This window comes from Dromiciops gliroides, chromosome 3 (genome assembly GCF_019393635.1).
Source record: "Dromiciops gliroides isolate mDroGli1 chromosome 3, mDroGli1.pri, whole genome shotgun sequence".
NCBI lineage: Eukaryota > Metazoa > Chordata > Mammalia > Microbiotheria > Microbiotheriidae > Dromiciops > Dromiciops gliroides.
In genome coordinates, this window is record NC_057863.1 from 666,043,642 (window position 1) to 666,063,140 (window position 19,499).

General features: G+C 44.4%; 2 protein-coding genes across 6 annotated transcripts in view; both read right to left on the reverse strand.

Moving 5' to 3' along the window:
- LOC122751887 (zinc finger protein 271-like) overlaps positions 1 to 436 on the reverse strand; it is a 39,540-nt gene extending 39,104 nt beyond the window's left edge. Inside the window, exon 1 of the mRNA XM_043999108.1 lies at positions 310 to 436. Within this exon, the coding sequence (XP_043855043.1) occupies positions 310 to 390 (81 nt within the window). The 5' untranslated portion in view covers positions 391 to 436. The remainder of the gene's footprint in view (positions 1 to 309) is intronic.
- A 10,485-nt stretch (positions 437 to 10,921) lies between these two features.
- Positions 10,922 to 19,499, reverse strand: part of LOC122751863 (zinc finger protein OZF-like) — a 34,081-nt gene continuing 25,503 nt past the window's right edge. For all 5 annotated transcript variants that reach the window (XM_043999090.1, XM_043999089.1, XM_043999093.1 and 2 more), the window contains one exon: positions 10,922 to 18,497. In XM_043999090.1, the coding sequence (XP_043855025.1) occupies positions 17,176 to 18,497 (1,322 nt within the window). In that variant the 3' untranslated portion in view covers positions 10,922 to 17,175. The remainder of the gene's footprint in view (positions 18,498 to 19,499) is intronic.

A 19,499-nucleotide genomic window follows, 5' to 3' on the forward strand; every position in this document is an offset into this window, starting at 1 on the left:
ACATGCGCCCCAGGTCTAGGCTCGGGGTCACAGGCGGGCGCTTCAGCTCCCGCGCATGGTCAGTCTCCTGCGGGCGCGTACATCTTGTTCATGTGGATCTATGTGCACACGTATAGCACACATGACACGCGCGCACGGTTCCCAAGGCCCTTCCGCAGAGGCCGGCCACGCCGCCTCCGCCGCACATGCGCCGACTCATCCCCGCGAGCGGCCGCCCGAGCCCCACGCTGAGGGCTCACCCTGTGTCCGGGGCCCTCATCCCTCTCCAGCTGTCCCCCGAGGGGGGCGAGGCTCCCACGCGGAACTCACCATGACCAGATTTCCCAATTGGAGCAGGAGCACTAAGGGATGAGGGAGGGGGCCCGCCACGTCTCCGCCAATCAGAGTCATCAAAGCTTCTCCACGACCCACAGCCCCAGCTTCTCTCGCGGTCCCGCCCCACCCCGCCCATTCACAGGCCCCGCCCCTATCTGCGACAAGCGACCAATCGCAGGCCAGCTGCCCTAGTTTCCCCGCCCCAAGCCTCCATTCACAGGCCCGCTGCCCCTCGCTGCCCTTGGACAAACAAACCGCGTGGGTGGGGTCCAACCGCGGCCCCACCTTCCCCCGCCCGTCCCCACCCCATCCCAAGTCCGTCCCCCCTCGTTACCCCGCCCCAAAAGCAGCGGGCCCCACGCCCAGCCCCCAGTGCATCAGTCCCAAACTTAGCCCCAAACCCCGCCCCCTTACCCGCCCCAGAACGTCAATCCGACGCCTAGTCCCGCCCCCGCCCCGTCTTCAGCATGTTAGTCCCGCCCCTCCCCGCCTTCAGAGAGGCAGTGCCAGACTTAGTCCCGCCTCTCCCCTGCCTTAGAGTTGCACGGCACACCCAGCCCCGCCCCTACGCGCCTTCAGAGAGGCAGTCCCACACTTAGCCACGCCCCTCCCCACCCTCAGAGCATCAGGAGCACGCCCAGCACCGCCCACCCCGCCTTCAGAGAGGCAGTCCCACACTTAGCCACGCCCCTCCCCAACCTCAGAGCATCAGGAGCACGCCCAGCACCGCCCACCCCGCCTTCAGAGAGGCAGTCCCACACTTAGCCACGCCCCTCCCCAACCTCAGAGCATCAGGAGCACGCCCAGCACCGCCCACCCCGCCTTCAGAGAGGCAGTCCCACCCTTAGTCCCGCCTCTCCCCTGCCTTAGAGTTGCACTGCACGCCCAGCCCCGCCCCTACGCGCCTTCAGAGAGGCAGTCCCACACTTAGCCACGCCCCTCCCCACCCTCAGCGCATCAGGAGCACTCCCAGCCCCGCCCCACCCCGCCTTCAGAGAGGCAGTCCCACACTTAGCCACGCCCCTCCCCACCCTCAGCGCATCAGGAGCACTCCCAGCCCCGCCCCACCCCGCCTTCAGAGAGGCAGTCCCACACTTAGTCCCGCCTCTCCCCTGCCTTAGAGTTGCACTGCACGCCCAGCCCCGCCCCTACGCGCCTTCAGAGAGGCAGTCCCACACTTAGCCACGCCCCTCCCCACCCTCAGCGCATCAGGAGCACTCCCAGCCCCGCCCCACCCCGCCTTCAGAGAGGCAGTCCCACACTTAGCCACGCCCCTCCCCACCCTCAGCGCATCAGGAGCACTCCCAGCCCCGCCCCACCCCGCCTTCAGAGAGGCAGTCCCACACTTAGTCCCGCCTCTCCCCTGCCTTAGAGTTGCACTGCACGCCCAGCCCCGCCCCTACGCGCCTTCAGAGAGGCAGTCCCACACTTAGCCACGCCCCTCCCCACCCTCAGCGCATCAGGAGCACTCCCAGCCCCGCCCCACCCCGCCTTCAGAGAGGCAGTCCCACACTTAGCCACGCCCCTCCCCACCCTCAGCGCATCAGGAGCACTCCCAGCCCCGCCCCACCCCGCCTTCAGAGAGGCAGTCCCACACTTAGCCACGCACCTCCCCAACTCTTCGAGCAGGTGCACGCCCCGCCCCCTCCCCGCCCTCAGAGCGTATTGGCCTGGCCCTTCCCCGCCCCCTGCCCCTCCCTTAGAGCGTGAGCCCGGCACGTGCACTGGAGCTGGGTGGAAAGGGTGGCCAGACGCCTCATTCAGCAGCCAGAGGAGCCAGGCAGTGGCGGAGAGCCATCCAAGGGCGGCCTTGGCCTGGAAGGCTCGGCAGCAAAGGGGAAGGGGCGAGGAGCCGGAGACCCCGGACGGGAAGAGAGTGTGGCCGGTGCGGGGCCCCGGACCTAACTCTGGGGAGTCGGGGCGCCAGGGTCCGATACGCAGCTGACGCTCAGCGAGGAGCGCCCCGGACGGAGAGAGAAGCGCCGGACGTGGATCTCATGGTGAAAGCCAACGCCATCCTCCGGGGAGAAGCTCTAGAGCCCCTGGGACACTCGAGGACACAAGGTGGAGAATGAGAGCAGTTTTCCAAGCGCTTCCCCGTCCTCCCCACAGCCCTGGGAGGCTGGCACTGGCGAGGCATCTTTGACACAGGAGGAAGTTGTAGAGACAGGAGTTGAGTGACTTACCCAAGGTCACCAGGATTTGAACTCAAGTCTTCTTGACTCTTAGTGCTCTACCTACTTGCCCTAATTAGAACGAATGGTTAAGTGCCATAAAACCCAGAAAGGCAGGAGGAGCCAGCAGAAGAAAAGGACCAACAACCTCGGAGGCCAGAAAGAAGTCAGGAAGGAGGGAGCCTCAGCAAGTCACTGCCCTGGTCACTGGGGAGAGAGCAGGTTGAGTTCCTCGCCTCCTGGTGCCACCCCAACACCTCTTTGGAGCTGTTCGTTTTTCCGGATGTTAGGCCCACGTTTGCCTCCCTGTGCTCGGGGAACAAGCCTCCACATAGAGTGGATGGTCACCTTCTCCGTCCTAAATCTGCCCTTCGTGCTGGGCTGCACAGCCCTGAAATCCTATCGGAACAACAGCTGCAAGTAAACAGCGCTGGGCCTGCCTTGAGCTTCCCATCCCACGCAAACATCCTACCACACACTACAAAGAGGACACAGCGAACAACTAAACTCAACAAACAAAAAGGAGATTCCTGCCTTGGCCATGTCAAATGATGCCCGGCTCTTTCTGGGTCACATTTCCAATCCTCTGGACTCAGGGGTCATCAAGACATTAACCACAGACGTAAAGTCCTTCAAAATTCTCTTTCTCTATACCGTTGTTGTTGTTGTGTAAATGCGTCAGTTCATAAGGGTCTTCCCAGTCTCTTCTGAAAATGTCCACACTGCCCTTTCTTGAGGCACAATAAATTATATTCCATTTCATTCATATACCCCAACTTATTTGACCATTCCCCAATAGGCGGTGCCACCTGAGTTTCCAGCTTCTGGCTATTATGGAGAGTGGCTCTATTTTTGTGCTCATGGGTGCTCTTCCTCTCTTTGATCCCTCTGGGTGGGTATCTACAAAGATGAGTGGTATAGTTGGGTTAAAGGGCAGGCACAGTTTAATGGCATTGGAGGCACAGTTGCATATTGCTCTCCAGAAAAACTGGACCACTGAACAGCTCCATTGAGCACAAGGGTGCTTCTTGTTCTCCATCCCCTCCAACATGTCATTTTCCTCTTTTACCATCTTTGCCGATCTGAAGGGTGTGGGTTGGAACCTGTGTTGCTTTAATTATTAGTGATTTGGAGCATTTTTCAATATGATTATCAGTATTTTTGGGGGGTGAGGCAATTGGGGTTAAGTGACTTGCCTAGGGTCACACAGCTAGTAAGTGTTAAGTGTCTGAGGCCAGATTTGAACTCAGGTCCTCCTGAATCCAGGGCCGGTGCTCTATCCACTGTGCCATCTAGCTGCCCCTAAATATGATTATCGATAGTTTGGATTTATTTCTTCAAAAACTACTTATTCATATGCTCTAGCCGTTTACCTATTGGGAATGATTCTGCATCCTATAAACTTGAAAAGATTCTTTGTTTCTTGGATGATGGACTTTATGTATATATGTGTGTGTGTATGTATATATATACATATATACATACACACACATATATTATATATTGCGGGGCAATGAGGGCTAAGTGACTTGCCCAGGGTCACACAGCTAGTGCCAAGTGTCTGAGGCTGGATTTGAACTCAGGTCCTCCTGACTCCAGGGCCGGTGTTCTATCCACTGTGCCACTTAGCTGCCCCCTGGATGGTGGACTTTTCTTGGAAAAACTTAACTGCAAAGATTTCTCCCTTCTAATATTAATGGCATTAGATTTGTTTGTTCAAAACCATTCAATTTTATATAACCGAAGTTATCTGTGCTACTTTTTGTGATCCACTCTATCACTCGTCATGAACACTTCACATATTGAGAGATGTGAATGGCAATGTCTTCCTTATGCCTGTGACTTAGGATACACCTTTTATGCTTAAGTCATCTATCTACCCATTTGGAATTTATCTCAGCATGAAGTGTGATATGTTTTGGTATAGCACTAAATAAGTAAATTGTCATTTTTATGATGTTGCTTCAGCCTATCTATGTGTAATAAATATTTCTTCAGTTATTTAGGTGTCTTTGCTTCTGAAGTGTTGTAGAGTTGGACTCTTATAACAATGGATGTATCCTGGTATATAAACTCCCAAATATTTTGTACTGCCTCTCTTTTTTTTCTTTTTTAAAATAGTATTTTATTTTTTCCAATTACATGTAAAGATAGCTTTCAACATTTATTTTTGCATGATTTTGAGTTCCAAATTTTTCTCCCACCCTCCTAAAGCCAGAAAGCAATCTGATATAGATTATACATGACAATCATACTAAACATATTTCCACATTAGTCATGTTGTGAGAGAAGAATCAGAACAAAAGGAAAAAACACAAGAAACAACCCAACAAAAAAGCACCAACAAAAGTGAAAATAGTCTGCTTTGATCTGCATTCAGACTCCATAGTTCTTTTTCTGAATGTGGAGAGCATTTCCCATCATGAGTCTTTTGGCATGGTCTTTGTACTGTCTCTTTCAAGCTCTTCCTGCTGTGTTTTGTTAATAAAATAAAGGAATGTTTGATGATTTCTGTAGATTTGTTTCTATCTTACAACTTCACTGAATTTATTCCTTCCATAATTTTTTTTTTAGTGAGGCAATTGGGGTTAAATGACTTGCCCAGGGTCACACAGCTAGTAACTTCCATAATTTTTTGATTAACACTTTGGGATTTTCTATTCACTCTTTTTTTTGTTTGTTTGGTTTTGGTTTTTTGCAGGCAATGAGGGCTAAGTGACTTGCCCAGGGTCACACAGCTAGTAAGTGTCAAGTGAGGCAGGATTTGAACTCAGGTCCTCCTGAATCCAGGGCTGGTGCTTTATCCACTGCGCCACCCAGCTGCCCCTCTGGGGTCTTCTAATTCATCATATCATCTTCAAAAAAGCAAATATTTTGTTGCTTTATGCATGTTTATTCCTACTCTTAATTCTTTCTTGTCTTGATGCTCTGGCTAGCATTTGCAGGCCCAGAACAAATTGTGGTGGTGATGTTTGGTAATGTCTACTACTGATGTAGCCATTTATACTGCCTGTAGGTAGCTGGCTCTGCCTCTACCACAGGAGGAAGAAATTCCAGGTTGCTGAGGCATGTGGTTCAGACCCCAGACCCCATAGCAGCACCTTGGAGGCCCTAGTTACAGCCTTGGGCAGCCCTCAAATCTAGAGGAAACACAAGTTTGAGCCTCTCAGCTCTCATTTTCAAGTCCAGAATCACAGCACCAGACCCAGCTGAGTGATCCTTATTCAGGTCATGAGCTGGAAGGAAGAGATGTCAGGGTTCCTACCCCTGGAGCACACAATTCAGTGGCCTGACTGTTGACCACTCCAGGAAAAATGAGGTAATAGTGAGATGCCTTGTCCTTCCTTCATCCATGGAAGGGCATTGCCCAGGGCACTGAGTCACACCTCTGGTCAATGGCTCACGACGAAAGGAAGAAATCTTGGTTTGCCTTGGTTTGACCTGGCGCCCACTCAACAGCTTCATTTGGATTCTGGTAAGAAGAGGTGAGAGCCAGAGTCAGCACAGGTGTCACTGGTGTCTTGTCAATGATGGCCCTGGCGGGCAGAGGGTGGGCTGTGTTGGTTCCAGAGGCAGTCAGCCCAGCAACAGCAAGATTTAGTTCTGGGTGAGGGAGAGAAAGAAGGCAGAGCCCATAGGAGTGATATATGAGGGTTTAAGTGATCCCTGAAGGCTGGACAGGGAGATCTCCGGGCATCGGCCGAGAGTGGGAGACAATTGAGGAGTCCAGAGATTGTCAGTGACTGCTTCCCTTGTAGGGGGGTTCAGTGTGGTTTATAGAGTTTCTCTGGGGAATATTCCCCTCTAGTCATCTTGATGGGAGTGAAGCATCATCCTTTGCCTCACAGTAGAAGGAGAGCATTTCTCCCCAAACATGTGAGCCACTATAGACTCAGATGCAGGTGCAGGGGACCAAAGGGCCACCGAATGTCCCAGCTTCATCACCACCTTGGAGATATTGGCTTGATGCCCAGAATGCTAGCCTACAGTGGTGCACTGTCAGAGAAGGCCAGAGAATGAGGAGGCTACCAAAGGCAGCTGGGAAACTTCCATATGAAAACTGTGTCACAAACTAAAGTTACAAGCTAGACTCCAGATACTAATAGAAGATTTAGAAAATATCTGAAATCCAATTTAAGACTAATATATATATACATACATACATACATACATACATACATACATACATACATACATATACAACTGTATATGTGTGTGTGTGTGTATGGAGAGGGGGAGAGAGATTGAGTGATTAGAGGGGTACCTTCTTTTTACTGCAAACAGTTCATATAATACTACAATTGTTATTTGGATGCTTGATAGAATTCACTTGTAAGGAGTTAAAGACTTTCTTTGGGAGTTCATTTATGGGTTGTTCAATATTTTTTTGCGTGATATTGGGTTATAAAAAGTTTATTTCTTCTTTTGTTAAGATATCTTATAGTTTTGGGGCAGCTAGATGGTGCAGTGGATAGAGCACCGGCCCTGGAGTCAGGAGTACCTGAGTTCAAATCTGGCCTCAGACACTTAACACTTACTAGCTGTGTGACCCTGGGCAAGTCACTTAACCCCAATTGCCTCACTAAAAAAAATATATATATATCTTATAGTTTTATAAATATTGCTGTATTTCTTCTAATTTATCATTTATATGGGCATATAACTGGGCAAAATAGGTTGTGATAATGCCCTTTACTAACACAAATATAATTATGTATATAATGTGTATATATAACAATTAAAATAAAATCATTTGTCAATGATTGTGAATTCTTTATTTTCTATACAATTTTGTTTCATCTAAAAAATCAGACTACCTAAAATAGGTCATCTATTTCATTTTTGTTGTTGTTTTAAATACAGCTCCTAGATATATCAGTTCAAAAGAGTGGGGGGTTTTTTGCTTCTGTTTTATTATTCTCTTCTTTAACTTCCAGAATTTCCACTTTAGCTTTTTGGATCTGTTGTAATTCATATTTTCCTAAAAAGTTAAATAGTTTATCTATTTGTTTCATCTCTTTTGTTAATGGTAGCAATTAGAAATAGTAATTTGGCACTAAGAATTGCTCTATTTGTTTCCTATAAGTTTTATTACGTTGTCTCATTGTTGTATAAAACTTTCTCGTTTCCATAATTTGTTCTTTGATATGTCAGTTCTTTAAAATTATGTAAAATTATGTAATTATGTAATTTATTTGATAATTCTTTCCTCAAGGAACTTTTATTATATGTAATCTTTTTTGCAATGTGATCAATAAATAATGTGGTTAGTATTTCTGCTTTCCTACATTGTTGGATAAGATCTTTATGTATTTAAACTGGGGTTTTCTTTCTCTTTGCGGGGGTTGGGGGTGGGGGTGGGGCATTGCTACATTTAATATTTTTCTTTGACCTAGAAGTTCTAGATTTTGGCTATGCCAATCCTGGGAATTTTCATTTCAGGGTTTCTTTTAGGAGTTGACCAGTGTGACATATTCCACAACACAATCTAAATGGATCCTTGATTTCATCATACTGAAACTGATCACATACCTCTCACAGTGAGAGGGATACTTGTGATAACTGTAATGATGTAAGAAACAAAATATAATTAATAAAAACCTATAAATTTTTTTAAAATTTGACCAGTGGATTCTTTGTATTTTTATTTGCCCACTGGTTCTAAAAGTTATGGGGAATTTTCATTGACATTTTCTCAAACTATGGTATTCAAGCTGTTTTGGTACTCATATTCAGGAAGTTTCATAATTCTTGTGTCTTCTCTCCTTGCTCTGTTTACCAAGTCAGTTGTGCTTTATATTTTTCTTACTTTTTCTTCAGTTTTTTCAATTTAGAAATCTCACTTTAATGTTTCTTGTGGTTTCACTGATTTGGCTCATTCGTGGATAGAGTGCTGGGCCTGCATTCTTGGGGGCCACTAGGTGGCACCACAGTGCACAGAGCATTTGGCCTGGAATACGAAAGGCTCAAATCTGGCCTCAGAGACTTACTAGCTGGGTGACTCTGGGCAAGTCACTTCACCCTGTTTACTTTAGTTCCTCATCTGTCAGATGATCTGAAAAAGGAAATGGCAAACCCCTCCAGTATCTTTGCCAAGACCACCACAAATGGGGTCATGAAAAGTTGGACAGGACTGAACAACGGCAACCACAAAATGTTGACAGCAGACGGTTCTTGGGAAAAGTCCACTGTCTGTTCTAAGGTACCGATTTTTCCTCCCTTGCTATTCCATTTTGCATCTCACTGCATTTGTAGTGCTTATGGCCAGGACATGGATCTGCTGCAGTTGTCACATAGTCCAAGGTATTTCCTCCTCCTATTTGTCTTCCTTGGCTTCCTCATGTCAGTCGTTTCTGAGTCTAGGAGGGGAGTTCTGCTCTTGGGTCAGGCCTCACCCCTGCATGTTCCCGAGTGGGACAGCGCTCTTTCTGGGGACTCCAGGGGTGGGCTATGCCCAGGTCCTCCCTATTGCACAGGGCACCCCCTGAATTAGGGGTGTTATTGGCTCAGCACCCTATCCCACTCCGGGCATCTGTGGTTCTCCTGAGCCAATCTTTATCCAGGGTTTTTTCTGGCTACCAGGCTCAGAGCCACTGCTTCTGGCAGTACCAACTCTACCCTGGCATGAATGCCTGATTGTCTGAAGGATTCTGAAGTCCTCCTTTATACCCCTGGTCTGAGTGGAGAAGGCTACAGGTGATTCTCTGAATTTTTCCAGATAATGGTACATTTTTAAGTATTCCTGGGGTGTCTGGAGGGCAACTGGGGTCCTCACAAGTCATAGCACCTGGCCGTATTCATAAAATATTTGAAACATTTGCTGGTGAACTATCAACTTCTATTGTCATCATTTTGTATGTTGTTTTCCTGGTTCTGCTTGCTTCACATTGCAAGAGTTCATGTGAAGTCTTTCCATTTGTTCTAACCACTGAACCACCCAGCTGACAAGAATAATCCTTTCCAGGGACATGGAAGAGACGGGATCAGCTTCTCTGCAAATTCAAATAGCTGGCACCAGACAACTATAAACTGTTGGTTCAAATACGATCCGCTCCCACCAAAGACGATATTTCTAACCCTTTTGCTTTTCACATCACAGTAACATTTTATTACAGCTTTGGGGTCATTCCACAATACACGAGCAACTATTTTGTTTCCAGTGCTTTGCTGCCATAAAAAAAAAAAAACTACTATGTTTTAGTATATATGGTGTCTTTCTGTCACGAACATCCTCGGCATATATGCCTAGTAGTGAAATCTCTGGGTCAAAGGGTATTTCCCTAACTTTTTTTTTTTTGCATAGTTCTAATTGCATTCCTGAATGTTTTGACAAATTCACAGCTCCACCAACAGTGCATTAGAGTCCCTAACTTTCCACAGCTCCTCTATGATTGACTCCTCTCACCCTTTGTAAGGTGGAAGCTCAGGGTTGTTCTGACTGAAATATTACATATTGTCAGTGACTTAGAACATTCCTTCACATGTAGATTTAGTTTGTATCCTGAAACTCTGCTAACGTTGTTAATAATTTCAAATAGCTTTTTAGCTGATTCTCTAGGATTTTCTAACATAATATTGTGGGCAAAAAGTGAGTTTTGTTTCATTACCTATTCTAATTCCTTTAATTTCTTTTTCTTCTGTTTGCTATAGCTAACATTTCTTTTTTCTTTCTTTTTTTTTTTTTTTTTTTTAGTGAGGCAATTGGGGTTAAGTGACTTGCCCAGGGTCACACAGCTAGTAAGTGTTAAGTGTCTGAGGCCGGATTTGAACTCAGGTACTCCTGACTCCAGGGCCGGTTCTCTATCCACTGTGCCACGTAGCTGCCCCCTAACATTTCTAATACAATATTAAATAACAGAGGTGATAATGGGCCTCTTTTCTTTACCCCTGATTGTTCTGAAAAGGCTTTTAGGTTATCCCCATTACATATAATACTTGCTGAGGGTTTTAGATAGATAGTACTTATGATTTTAAAATAAACTCCTTGGGGCAGCTAGGTGGTGCAGTGGACAGAGCACTGGCCCTGGATTCAGAAGGACCTGAGTTCAAAGCCAGCCTCAGACACTTAACACTTACTAGCTGTGTAACACTGGGCAAGTCATTTAACCCCAATTGCCTCACCAAAACAAACAAAAAAAAGATAAACTCCTTTTATTCCTATGTTTTCTAGTGTTTTTAATAAGAATGGGTGCTGTATTTTGTCAAAGGCCTTTTCTGCATCTATTGTGATAATCATATGATTTCTATTGCTTTTGTTATTGATATGGTCAATTATGCTGATAATTTTCCTAATATTGAACCAGCCCTGCATTCCTAGAATAAATTCCACCTGGTCACAGTGTATGATTTTTGTGATATATTTCTGTAAACTATTTGCTAGTATTTTATTTTAAAATTTTGCATCAATATTCATTAGCAAAGTTGGTCTATAATTTTCTTTCAGTTTTGGCTTTTCCTGGTTTGGGTATCAGCACCATATTTCTCTCATAAAAGGAGTTTGGAAGGACTCCTTCACTTATTAACTTCACTTATTCATATGGCTGTTAACAACTGGCAATTCTTCGAAGACTGTACATTCATGTTGGGCAACTAGGTGGTATCAGAGATAGCCTGGGCTTGGTTGGGAAGATGTGAATTCAAATCTTGCCTCAGACACCTGAGACCTCTGTAAGTCTGGGCAAGGGACTTAACCCGTAGAATACAATGCAAGTGTATAATATCTTACTGTTTTCAATCTAAATGATAGTGCTTCCACATCCCAAATAACAAATTAGTACTTGGCCTTGTTATAAGCCTGCTAATACTTACACAGCCATATAAAAGATTAAATCCCCAAATAGCCCATTCTTTCAGAATGCTGAAGGAATAATTAGACAGATATAAATCTATTAACTTATGAGGTTAAAATCAGAAACCTCTTCTGTTTTATTTTAAGGAATAGAATTTCAGTAGTATCAATCATCTTAGCAAACACCACTGTTTGTGTAATATCTATTCCATGTGAATACTGTAACGATTGGAATGACGCCACCAGCTCTCCAACAGGTGGTGTCATTCCAATCATTACAGTTAGATAGTATAGCTAGAATTTTAGCCCCTTATAATATGGTAAACAATCGAACATGTTCTGCTACAGGCGACCCATGTGATATATACTATTTTTCATATACAATTGGGAATTAATTAAATATATTTATACATCCCAAGTCTTTTGTTACAACTAGAGTAAAATTAGGCTCTTGTAAATAATACATTTGTGTGACCACTGAACCTAGGGGGGAAAGCTTTTACCTACCAAGAGTGTTGTTACCTCTATTTTCACATATAGGATTAGTTCCTCAATAGCTTCGGATCCTCTTAAAGGAATTGGAGTTAATTAGAATGGAAAATTTTTGAAAAAGCAACAAGATCAGACAATTCTTTATGTCAAATGTAAGTGATTTGGGGCAGCTAGGTGGCGCAGTGGATAGAACACTGGCCCTGGATTCAGGAGGACCTAAGTTCAAATCTGGCCTCAGACACAACACTTACTGTGTGACCCTGGGCAAGTCACTTAACTGTCATTGCCTGCCCCGCCCCCTCAAAAATGTGATTCTATCAGGGCATGTAAAAATGTCAGTTCTCAAAAGTTCCAAATGAACTATAGGTTCCTAATTTAATGTCCCTCTTATAGCTCTATTAGTTTGTTGTTTGGGGTTTTTTTTTTTGGGGGGGGTATGTATGTGTGTTTTGCAGGGCAATGAGAGTTAAGTGACTTGCCCAGGGTCACACAGCTAGTAAGTATCAAGAGTCCGTGGCCAGATTTGAAGCTCTATTGTTAATAAGGTCAGAGCTATAAGGTTTGAGCTGGTTTTCACCACATGAACCAGTTATTGGAGAAGTAAAATTTGGGAGACTGTTCTAACGTGTTTTGAAGTGTTCTGTAAAAAATTTTAGAAGGCCCTTCTGAAGAGCCTCTACAAATAACTTGGAACCAGAGAAGCCAAAGACGAGGCCTCCCCCAGAATGTCCAAGGAAGGATGTTTCCTGAGACCAGATCACTACCTGGGACATCTGAAATCCAAGATGAAATCTGCTGATTAAATGGACATTGGGAGTGAGTTAGTGGAATGCAAAATCTTGATGTTTGTTAATGCTGATGGTCATTATCATACAACTTGGACTCTTTGCTTCACTGTTATCTGTACACTGAGTTCTCTCGGCATTCTTGCTGTCATGTCAATTTGCCCTCTAAATTGGTCCAAAGTCTTAGACATTTATGTTATGGCTTTTACAATGATTAATCCATCTTGTTGCTCTTACATTGACTAGTCAGGAAGAACTGGGACAGATCTCCCGTTGACAAAAAAGGGGGGAATTGAAAAAAATCAAATTATTCTGATTCCATTTTTCTAATTGATTCCATTCCTTATCACCCCCAATATGTTATAAAATTGCCCAAGCCATGTTTCTTTGTCTCTAAACTTAGTTCAGAAATTCAGTCCTCCCACTAATCACCAAATGCCATTGATTCTTTCTCCGCCTCCCTAAGGTTGGGACAGAAGAAAATTGTAACAACTGTATGAATTCTCTTACTGGTCATGTGGGTTCCCTAGCTGTGCTTGTACCGCTGCTGTGGTTGGTGGTGCATCCACTGTAACTCACTGGGAGCCTCCTCAGCTTCCTCCATGCTAACACAACTGCTCAGGACCGCCCAGGGAACTTTGTAGAAGACGCTATCAGAAAGACTCTGAGCAGGTGATGAGGATGGAGTGGACAGGAGTAGCCAGAGTGACCTCAAGCCTCACAGAGAATGTAAGCTCCAACTAGACCACAAGAAAACTTGCCCATGACCCTGGGCCATCCTGGAATTCTGCCTTCTTTGTTCTGCTTTTATAGACTAGTGGACATGGACTGGGGCTGGTGTGGGGATCCACGATGTTACTCTGTCCTGCTGCCACACGGGACGGCTGGCCTCTGGTGAGTAAACTCCCTTAAACAACCCAATCAACCCAATTAACCCTAATAAAACCTACTAAGAACCATACTAGTATGAGTCCATCTTTCTTTAGTATCTTAGTATTCTCTCAGAGGGTACACCACCCTACAACTGGCATCATTAGGGCAGGACAGCCTCACCCCTTACAGTTTTCCATCTGAATTCATAATATCAGCCTCAGAAAGGTTATCCACACCCATGCTCAGAACATTTTGGTTTCTGAAAACAGCCTAAAACCAACTTCAGCAAAAGGAAATCAACTTATGAAGAAAAAACGTTCTCTCAGGTGAAATAAGGAGAAACAGAGACAGAACTGCTAACTTAATGAATTCGCCAAGAGGACTTCTTGAAGGGAGTGAAATGACTGAAGGAACAATGCCTACAAGGCAATGTGGCCTGTAATCTCAATTGTAGCTATTCAACACACACACACATCACATTATTTGACTGCTTAACTGTTAGGAAGAGGTTATATGTATATATGTATTTATATACCTATATACGTGTGGGGGGATATATAGATATATATATGTATATATATACATACACAATGCAATATTACATATTGATACCTAGTATATTTGTTATATATTTAGAATTAACATAATTAAGTTTATATGTTTTCTCACACACACACACTCTCTCTCTCTCTCTCTCTCTCTCTCTCTCTCTCTCAATAGCCATTCTCTAATAAATGATCACAGGATGTGAAGAACTAATTCCCAAAACAGGAACTGCAAAAATATTCGCCACCACATGAAAACATGTTCTCAATCACTGATGAGACAAACCAGGCAAACTGACAAGGACTAAAAAAGGCCCAATTGTGGAGAGTTTGGGGGACAACAGGCACACTGATACATTGCTGGTTGAGCTGTGAATCAGTACAACCATTTTGGAAAGCAAATAAAGTGACCACTAAATGTCTGCAGCCTTTGAACTGGAAACTCCATCACTGTGCTTCTACACCAACAAAACCACTGCTAAGAAAGTTCCCACATATACCACGATGTTTATAGCAGCATTTTTGGTGAGAAGAATTGGAAGCAAAGCAGATGACCGACAATAGTGAAATGGCTAAGGCAACTGTGATGCGTGAATGGAATGGATGCAGGTAAGAAAGGATGTGCATGAAGAATACAGAAAAGCATGGAAAAAACTTTACAAACTGATGCAGAGTGAAGTCAGCAGAAGCAAGAAAATAATACACACTAACCACAATGATGAAAATGAAAAGACAACTACACGCCAAAAATATCTTGGAACATAGAAAAATTATAAAGATCAAGCAGGACTTGAAAAGCGATGAAAGGATACCCCCCAACCCATCCTTTTGTGAAGTTGGGAGGTCCACAGGTATTACACATTGCACACATTTTGGTCTTTTTACTATATTGATTGGTTGTGCTCATTCATTCTTTTCTTTTGTCTTTAAAAAATATTATTTGTTATATTGGATGGCTCTCTAGGAAGAGGAGGGAGAAGGAAACAGGAAAATGACAATAATGTAAAAATAAAAATATCAATAAAAACTTAAAAAAAAAGATTTCAATTGTATCACTCTTCTAGATATTAAATACTTAAAATGACCTAAGTATATTAGATACAAGTCAAATCTGGACATGACAGAAACATTAAGAAGTGAATTTATCATTTTAATTTTCATCTCACTGGACAAAAACACCCTTTATACAAATAACATCCTTTATTGTCGATTTCTTGTGATATCTACTTTTTCCTTTTTGACACTGGCAAGTTGTTTTTTTTTTCCTTTAAAGTAGTGTTGGCCTTTAGGTAAGAAAAATGAGTACAATTACAATTCCTGCCTCAATCTATGACCAGTTGGACCTGTCAGTTAACTTTTTCCAGCCTGTTTCCTGATCAGTAAAATGAGAATAGCAGTACTTCCTGTCTCAGAGGGAGTGATCACTTACCCAGGAGGTGTCTACCATTTGGACCCTGCATTCAGTTTTTCCCTAGGTGGGGGACCATCTCCAGAACAGAATTTCTTACTGTTTGCTTTCCTAAGTCTTGGATGGTGAAGTCACGACTAAGACATGACAGGAAGTTATCAGCTGCTCTGTTTTTAGCAGGGAGAGCTCAGAAGAGGTCTGGGAAATGGCAGCTTCCATCAGTATCGTAACAAACCTCTGGGCCAAAGCCCCTGCTCCACTCTGACCCTTCCCAATGGACATTGCTGCCCACATGGCTTGGATGGGCAGGGAGTCACCAACTAGACTCCTTTGGGTGAGACAGAAGACCGGCTGGCCTTTACCGCTGCAATGACACGATGGCTTCCACATGACCGGGCACTGCCATCTGTACAGATGATGCTCCTGCCGCAGAGCCTGGCCCTCTACCCAGCCCCTAAACACTGTACTTAGATAAGCAGTCATTAACATCCCCCACCAGCTCCACCCTCCTCTATGTACTGAGCCCCGCCCAGGCACAGAATTTCCCTTTTACTTTGTTCCCAAGCTCTTACTACAGGGCTTGGCACACAGTAAGCCCTTGATAAACCCTGGGATCACTGTATTCATTCATTCACTCTCTCTATCAGGATGGAGATTTGTCTTTCTGGCCAGGTGATCTCTGAGGACAAAGCTGTTCACAGTTCACCTTTCCCATGATACTCTCCACCCTGCTTCCCTATCCAGCCAAGCCTCAGGGATAACTCTGGTCAAATTAGGATTTCCTGTTGCTCCTACCTGCTGTTGTTTACCTGAAAGAATGCAGAATAATGAAACCACAGTGGGAATGCCCAATCTATGAAAATAGCAGTAACAGGGACAGCTAGGTGGCGCAGTGGATAGAGCATCGGCCCTGGAGTCAGGAGGACCTGAGTTCAAATCTGACCTCAGACACATAACACTTATTAGCTGTGTGAGCCTGGGCAAGTCATTTAACCCCAACTGCCTTGCAAAAAACAAAAACAAAAAGAAGAGAAAAGAAAATAGCAGTAACATCATCATTCAGAAACGTGCCCAGATTCCAAAAGGTGATGGCAAGAAGGAAAACCGCCCTGCTCGTGAAAGTTCATGTTACACATTTTTACTCAAGAAACTACAAATAATGGGAGATTATATTTCAACTTACTTGTTACATTTAAATAATTATATATTCATATTTCCTTGAAAAAGGTTTCTCCCCAATACAAATTCTCTCATATTAGAAAGTTTTTCTCTCTAGTCAAATGTATCCCCACATTCATTTGCTTTAGTATGAGTGTTTATGAAACTTAATAAATGTCCCCCTGTCGATGTTGTCCCACATTCACTAAAGTCCAAAGTTTTCACTCTAACATGAGTTTTCTGATGATAACTGAAGTCCCTCACTGCTGAAAACCTTTCCCAAATTCATTATATGTAAAGGGTTTTACTCCAGTGTGGATCCCCACATACCATATTTCAAGGTATCATTCCAGTATGAGTTCCCTCCTGAATAATAAATTATACCTTCTTTAAATTCCATGGGTTTCACTCCCCTGAAGATCTTCCAATAGCTAATAAGGAATCTCCTCCAAATGAAGGCTTTTTAACATCATTATATGCAAAGGGTTTCACTCACTGTGGATCCTCTAGTTGGCTAAAAAGGGTTGTCATAATGAAAGCTTTCCCCCACATTCATTACTTTTAAAGGATTTCACCCCCGTGTGGATTCTCTGATGACTAATGAAGGATTCCTTCCAAATGAAGTCTTTCCCACGTCTCACATTCCAAAAGGTTTTGTTGCAATATGAGTTCTCTCGTGGTTAATAAGGTAGGTCTTCTCACTGAAGGCTTTCCCACACTCTTTACATTCAAAGGGTTTCACGCCAGTGTGAATTCTCTGGTGCCTATTAAGGTGTGCCTTCCGAAAGAAGGCTTTCCCACATTCACTACATTCAAAAGGTTTCACTCCAGTGTGAGTTCCTTGATGGCTATTAAGCTGTCCCTTCTGACGGAAGGCTTTCCCACATTCATTGCATTTAAAAGGTTTCACTCCTGTATGAGTTGTCTGATGCCTATAAAGGTTGCCCCTCCGAAAAAAGGCTTTCCCACATACTTTACAATCAAAAGGTTTCAGTCCAGGGTGGATTCTCTGGTGGCTGATAAGGGTTCGCCTTGTGGTCAAGGCTTTCCCACACTCATTACATTCTAAGATTTTTGCGCCAGTATGAGTCCTCTGGTGCCTGTTAAGATTTCCCTTCTGAAAGAAGGCTTTTCCACATTCACTACATTCAAAGGGTTTCACTCCAGTGTGGATTCTCTGGTGGCTATTGAGATTTCCCTTCTGAAAGAAGGCTTTACCGCATTCTTTACACTGAAATGGCTTGACTCCAGTGTGGATTCTCTGATGGCTGATAAGGTATTCCTTTCGCATAAATCCTATCCCACATATTTCACATTCAAAGGGTTTCACTCCAGTGTGGATTCTCTGATGGTAGGTAAGGGTTTTCCTTGAAGATAATGACTTCCCACACTCACTACATTCAAATGGTTTTGCTGCAGATGGAGATTTCTGTTGGCCAATCAGCATTCCCCCATCGCTGAAGCCCTTTTCACATTCATTGAATTCAAACAATTTCACTCCAGTGTGAGTTCTCTGATGTTTACTCAGTGCTTCCCTGTCCCAAACAGCACATTCAAAAGAGTTTTCTCCAGTATGAATTTCCTGATGCCCATTAAGATTCAATCTCTTGTCAAAGGCTTTCTTCCCAAGTGTATCATACTTATGGAATCCTTCTTCCATGTCTCCCCTCCATTGTGGAAAAATGATTGGCTCCAGATTCAAATGTCTAACAAACCTACTACATTCAGGCACACTCACCCTATCAAACGTACTACTGACAGCCACTGTCACTTGGTGGGCCTGTTCCTCCTCTGGGCCCTCCTGTCTCTCTAACCTAACTTCCCATTCCTCAGATTCTCCCATCCTGGGATACCAGTTACTATCCATTGGCAATCTTTCTTGGGCCAACGTTCCTGGGCAAATGCCCTCAGTCAGAACTGAATTCTTGGTTTCACATCTAGCATCCCAACTCAGGTCATCTGAAACAAATAAAACTGTGTCAGACAAGCAGGGCAGGCTGGAAGGTCATTGAAAGGAAGAGTAAGTTGTACAGAATAAGAGATCCTCAGGGTCATGCACAATCCTCTTTTTCTTCTCTACATACATGGAAATGCCCATTTTATTTCATGTTTGTTAAGGTCAGAATAAAAATACATAAACTTATTTTTCTTTTCTTTTTTTTTTGCGGGGCAATGGGGGGTTAAATGACTCACCCAGGGTCATACCGCTAGTAAGTGTCAGGTGTCTGAGGCCAGATTTGAACTCAGGTCCTCCTGAACCCAGGGCCAGTGCTTTCTCCACTGCACCATCTAGCTGCCCCAATACATAAACTTCTAATGTCAACATCAATGTGTCAGTGGCCACTATCCTATGTGTGGGGAGCAAAGAACTGCTTTATGCAAAGTTCTTCATGATGTCTCTCCCTGACAAGCAAAAGCACTTAATGTGTCCTCAGCAAAGTGCAAACTCTAAAGGTGCGAGATCACAGGCAAATGAGCAAACAGGAAGGGCTGGACCCTGCCATCTAGACCAAACAATTCTATACCGGGGCAATGACAGATGCTACTAGAAAGCATATGTTCGTGGTGTAGATCCAAGATGACAGAGTGAGAGGAAGCACTGCTGTCAGCTCCTTTCCAAACAGACTGAGAAGATGCACCAGACCAAAGCCTAAGGGAGAATTCCCAAAACGTCACTGTGAGTCATTTGTCCATGCCAGCACAGCACAGGGAGACTGAGAGGCAGGCCTGCAGAGCCTGAGGTGGGGGTAGGACAAGAACAACGAAGTGCCTGGAGAGGACCACAGAGAGAACTCTAGCAGACAACGAGAGGACGTGCACCGGGACAATAGCAGCTCTCAGATCAATACCAGCGGTTCCCAAACCCACATGGGGCACTGTAATGGGGAGAGCTGTTGACTAGCAGTTTTGTCTCCCAGGACCCAGTTGTACATTGAGAAGGGGACCTGCACAGGGGCATGG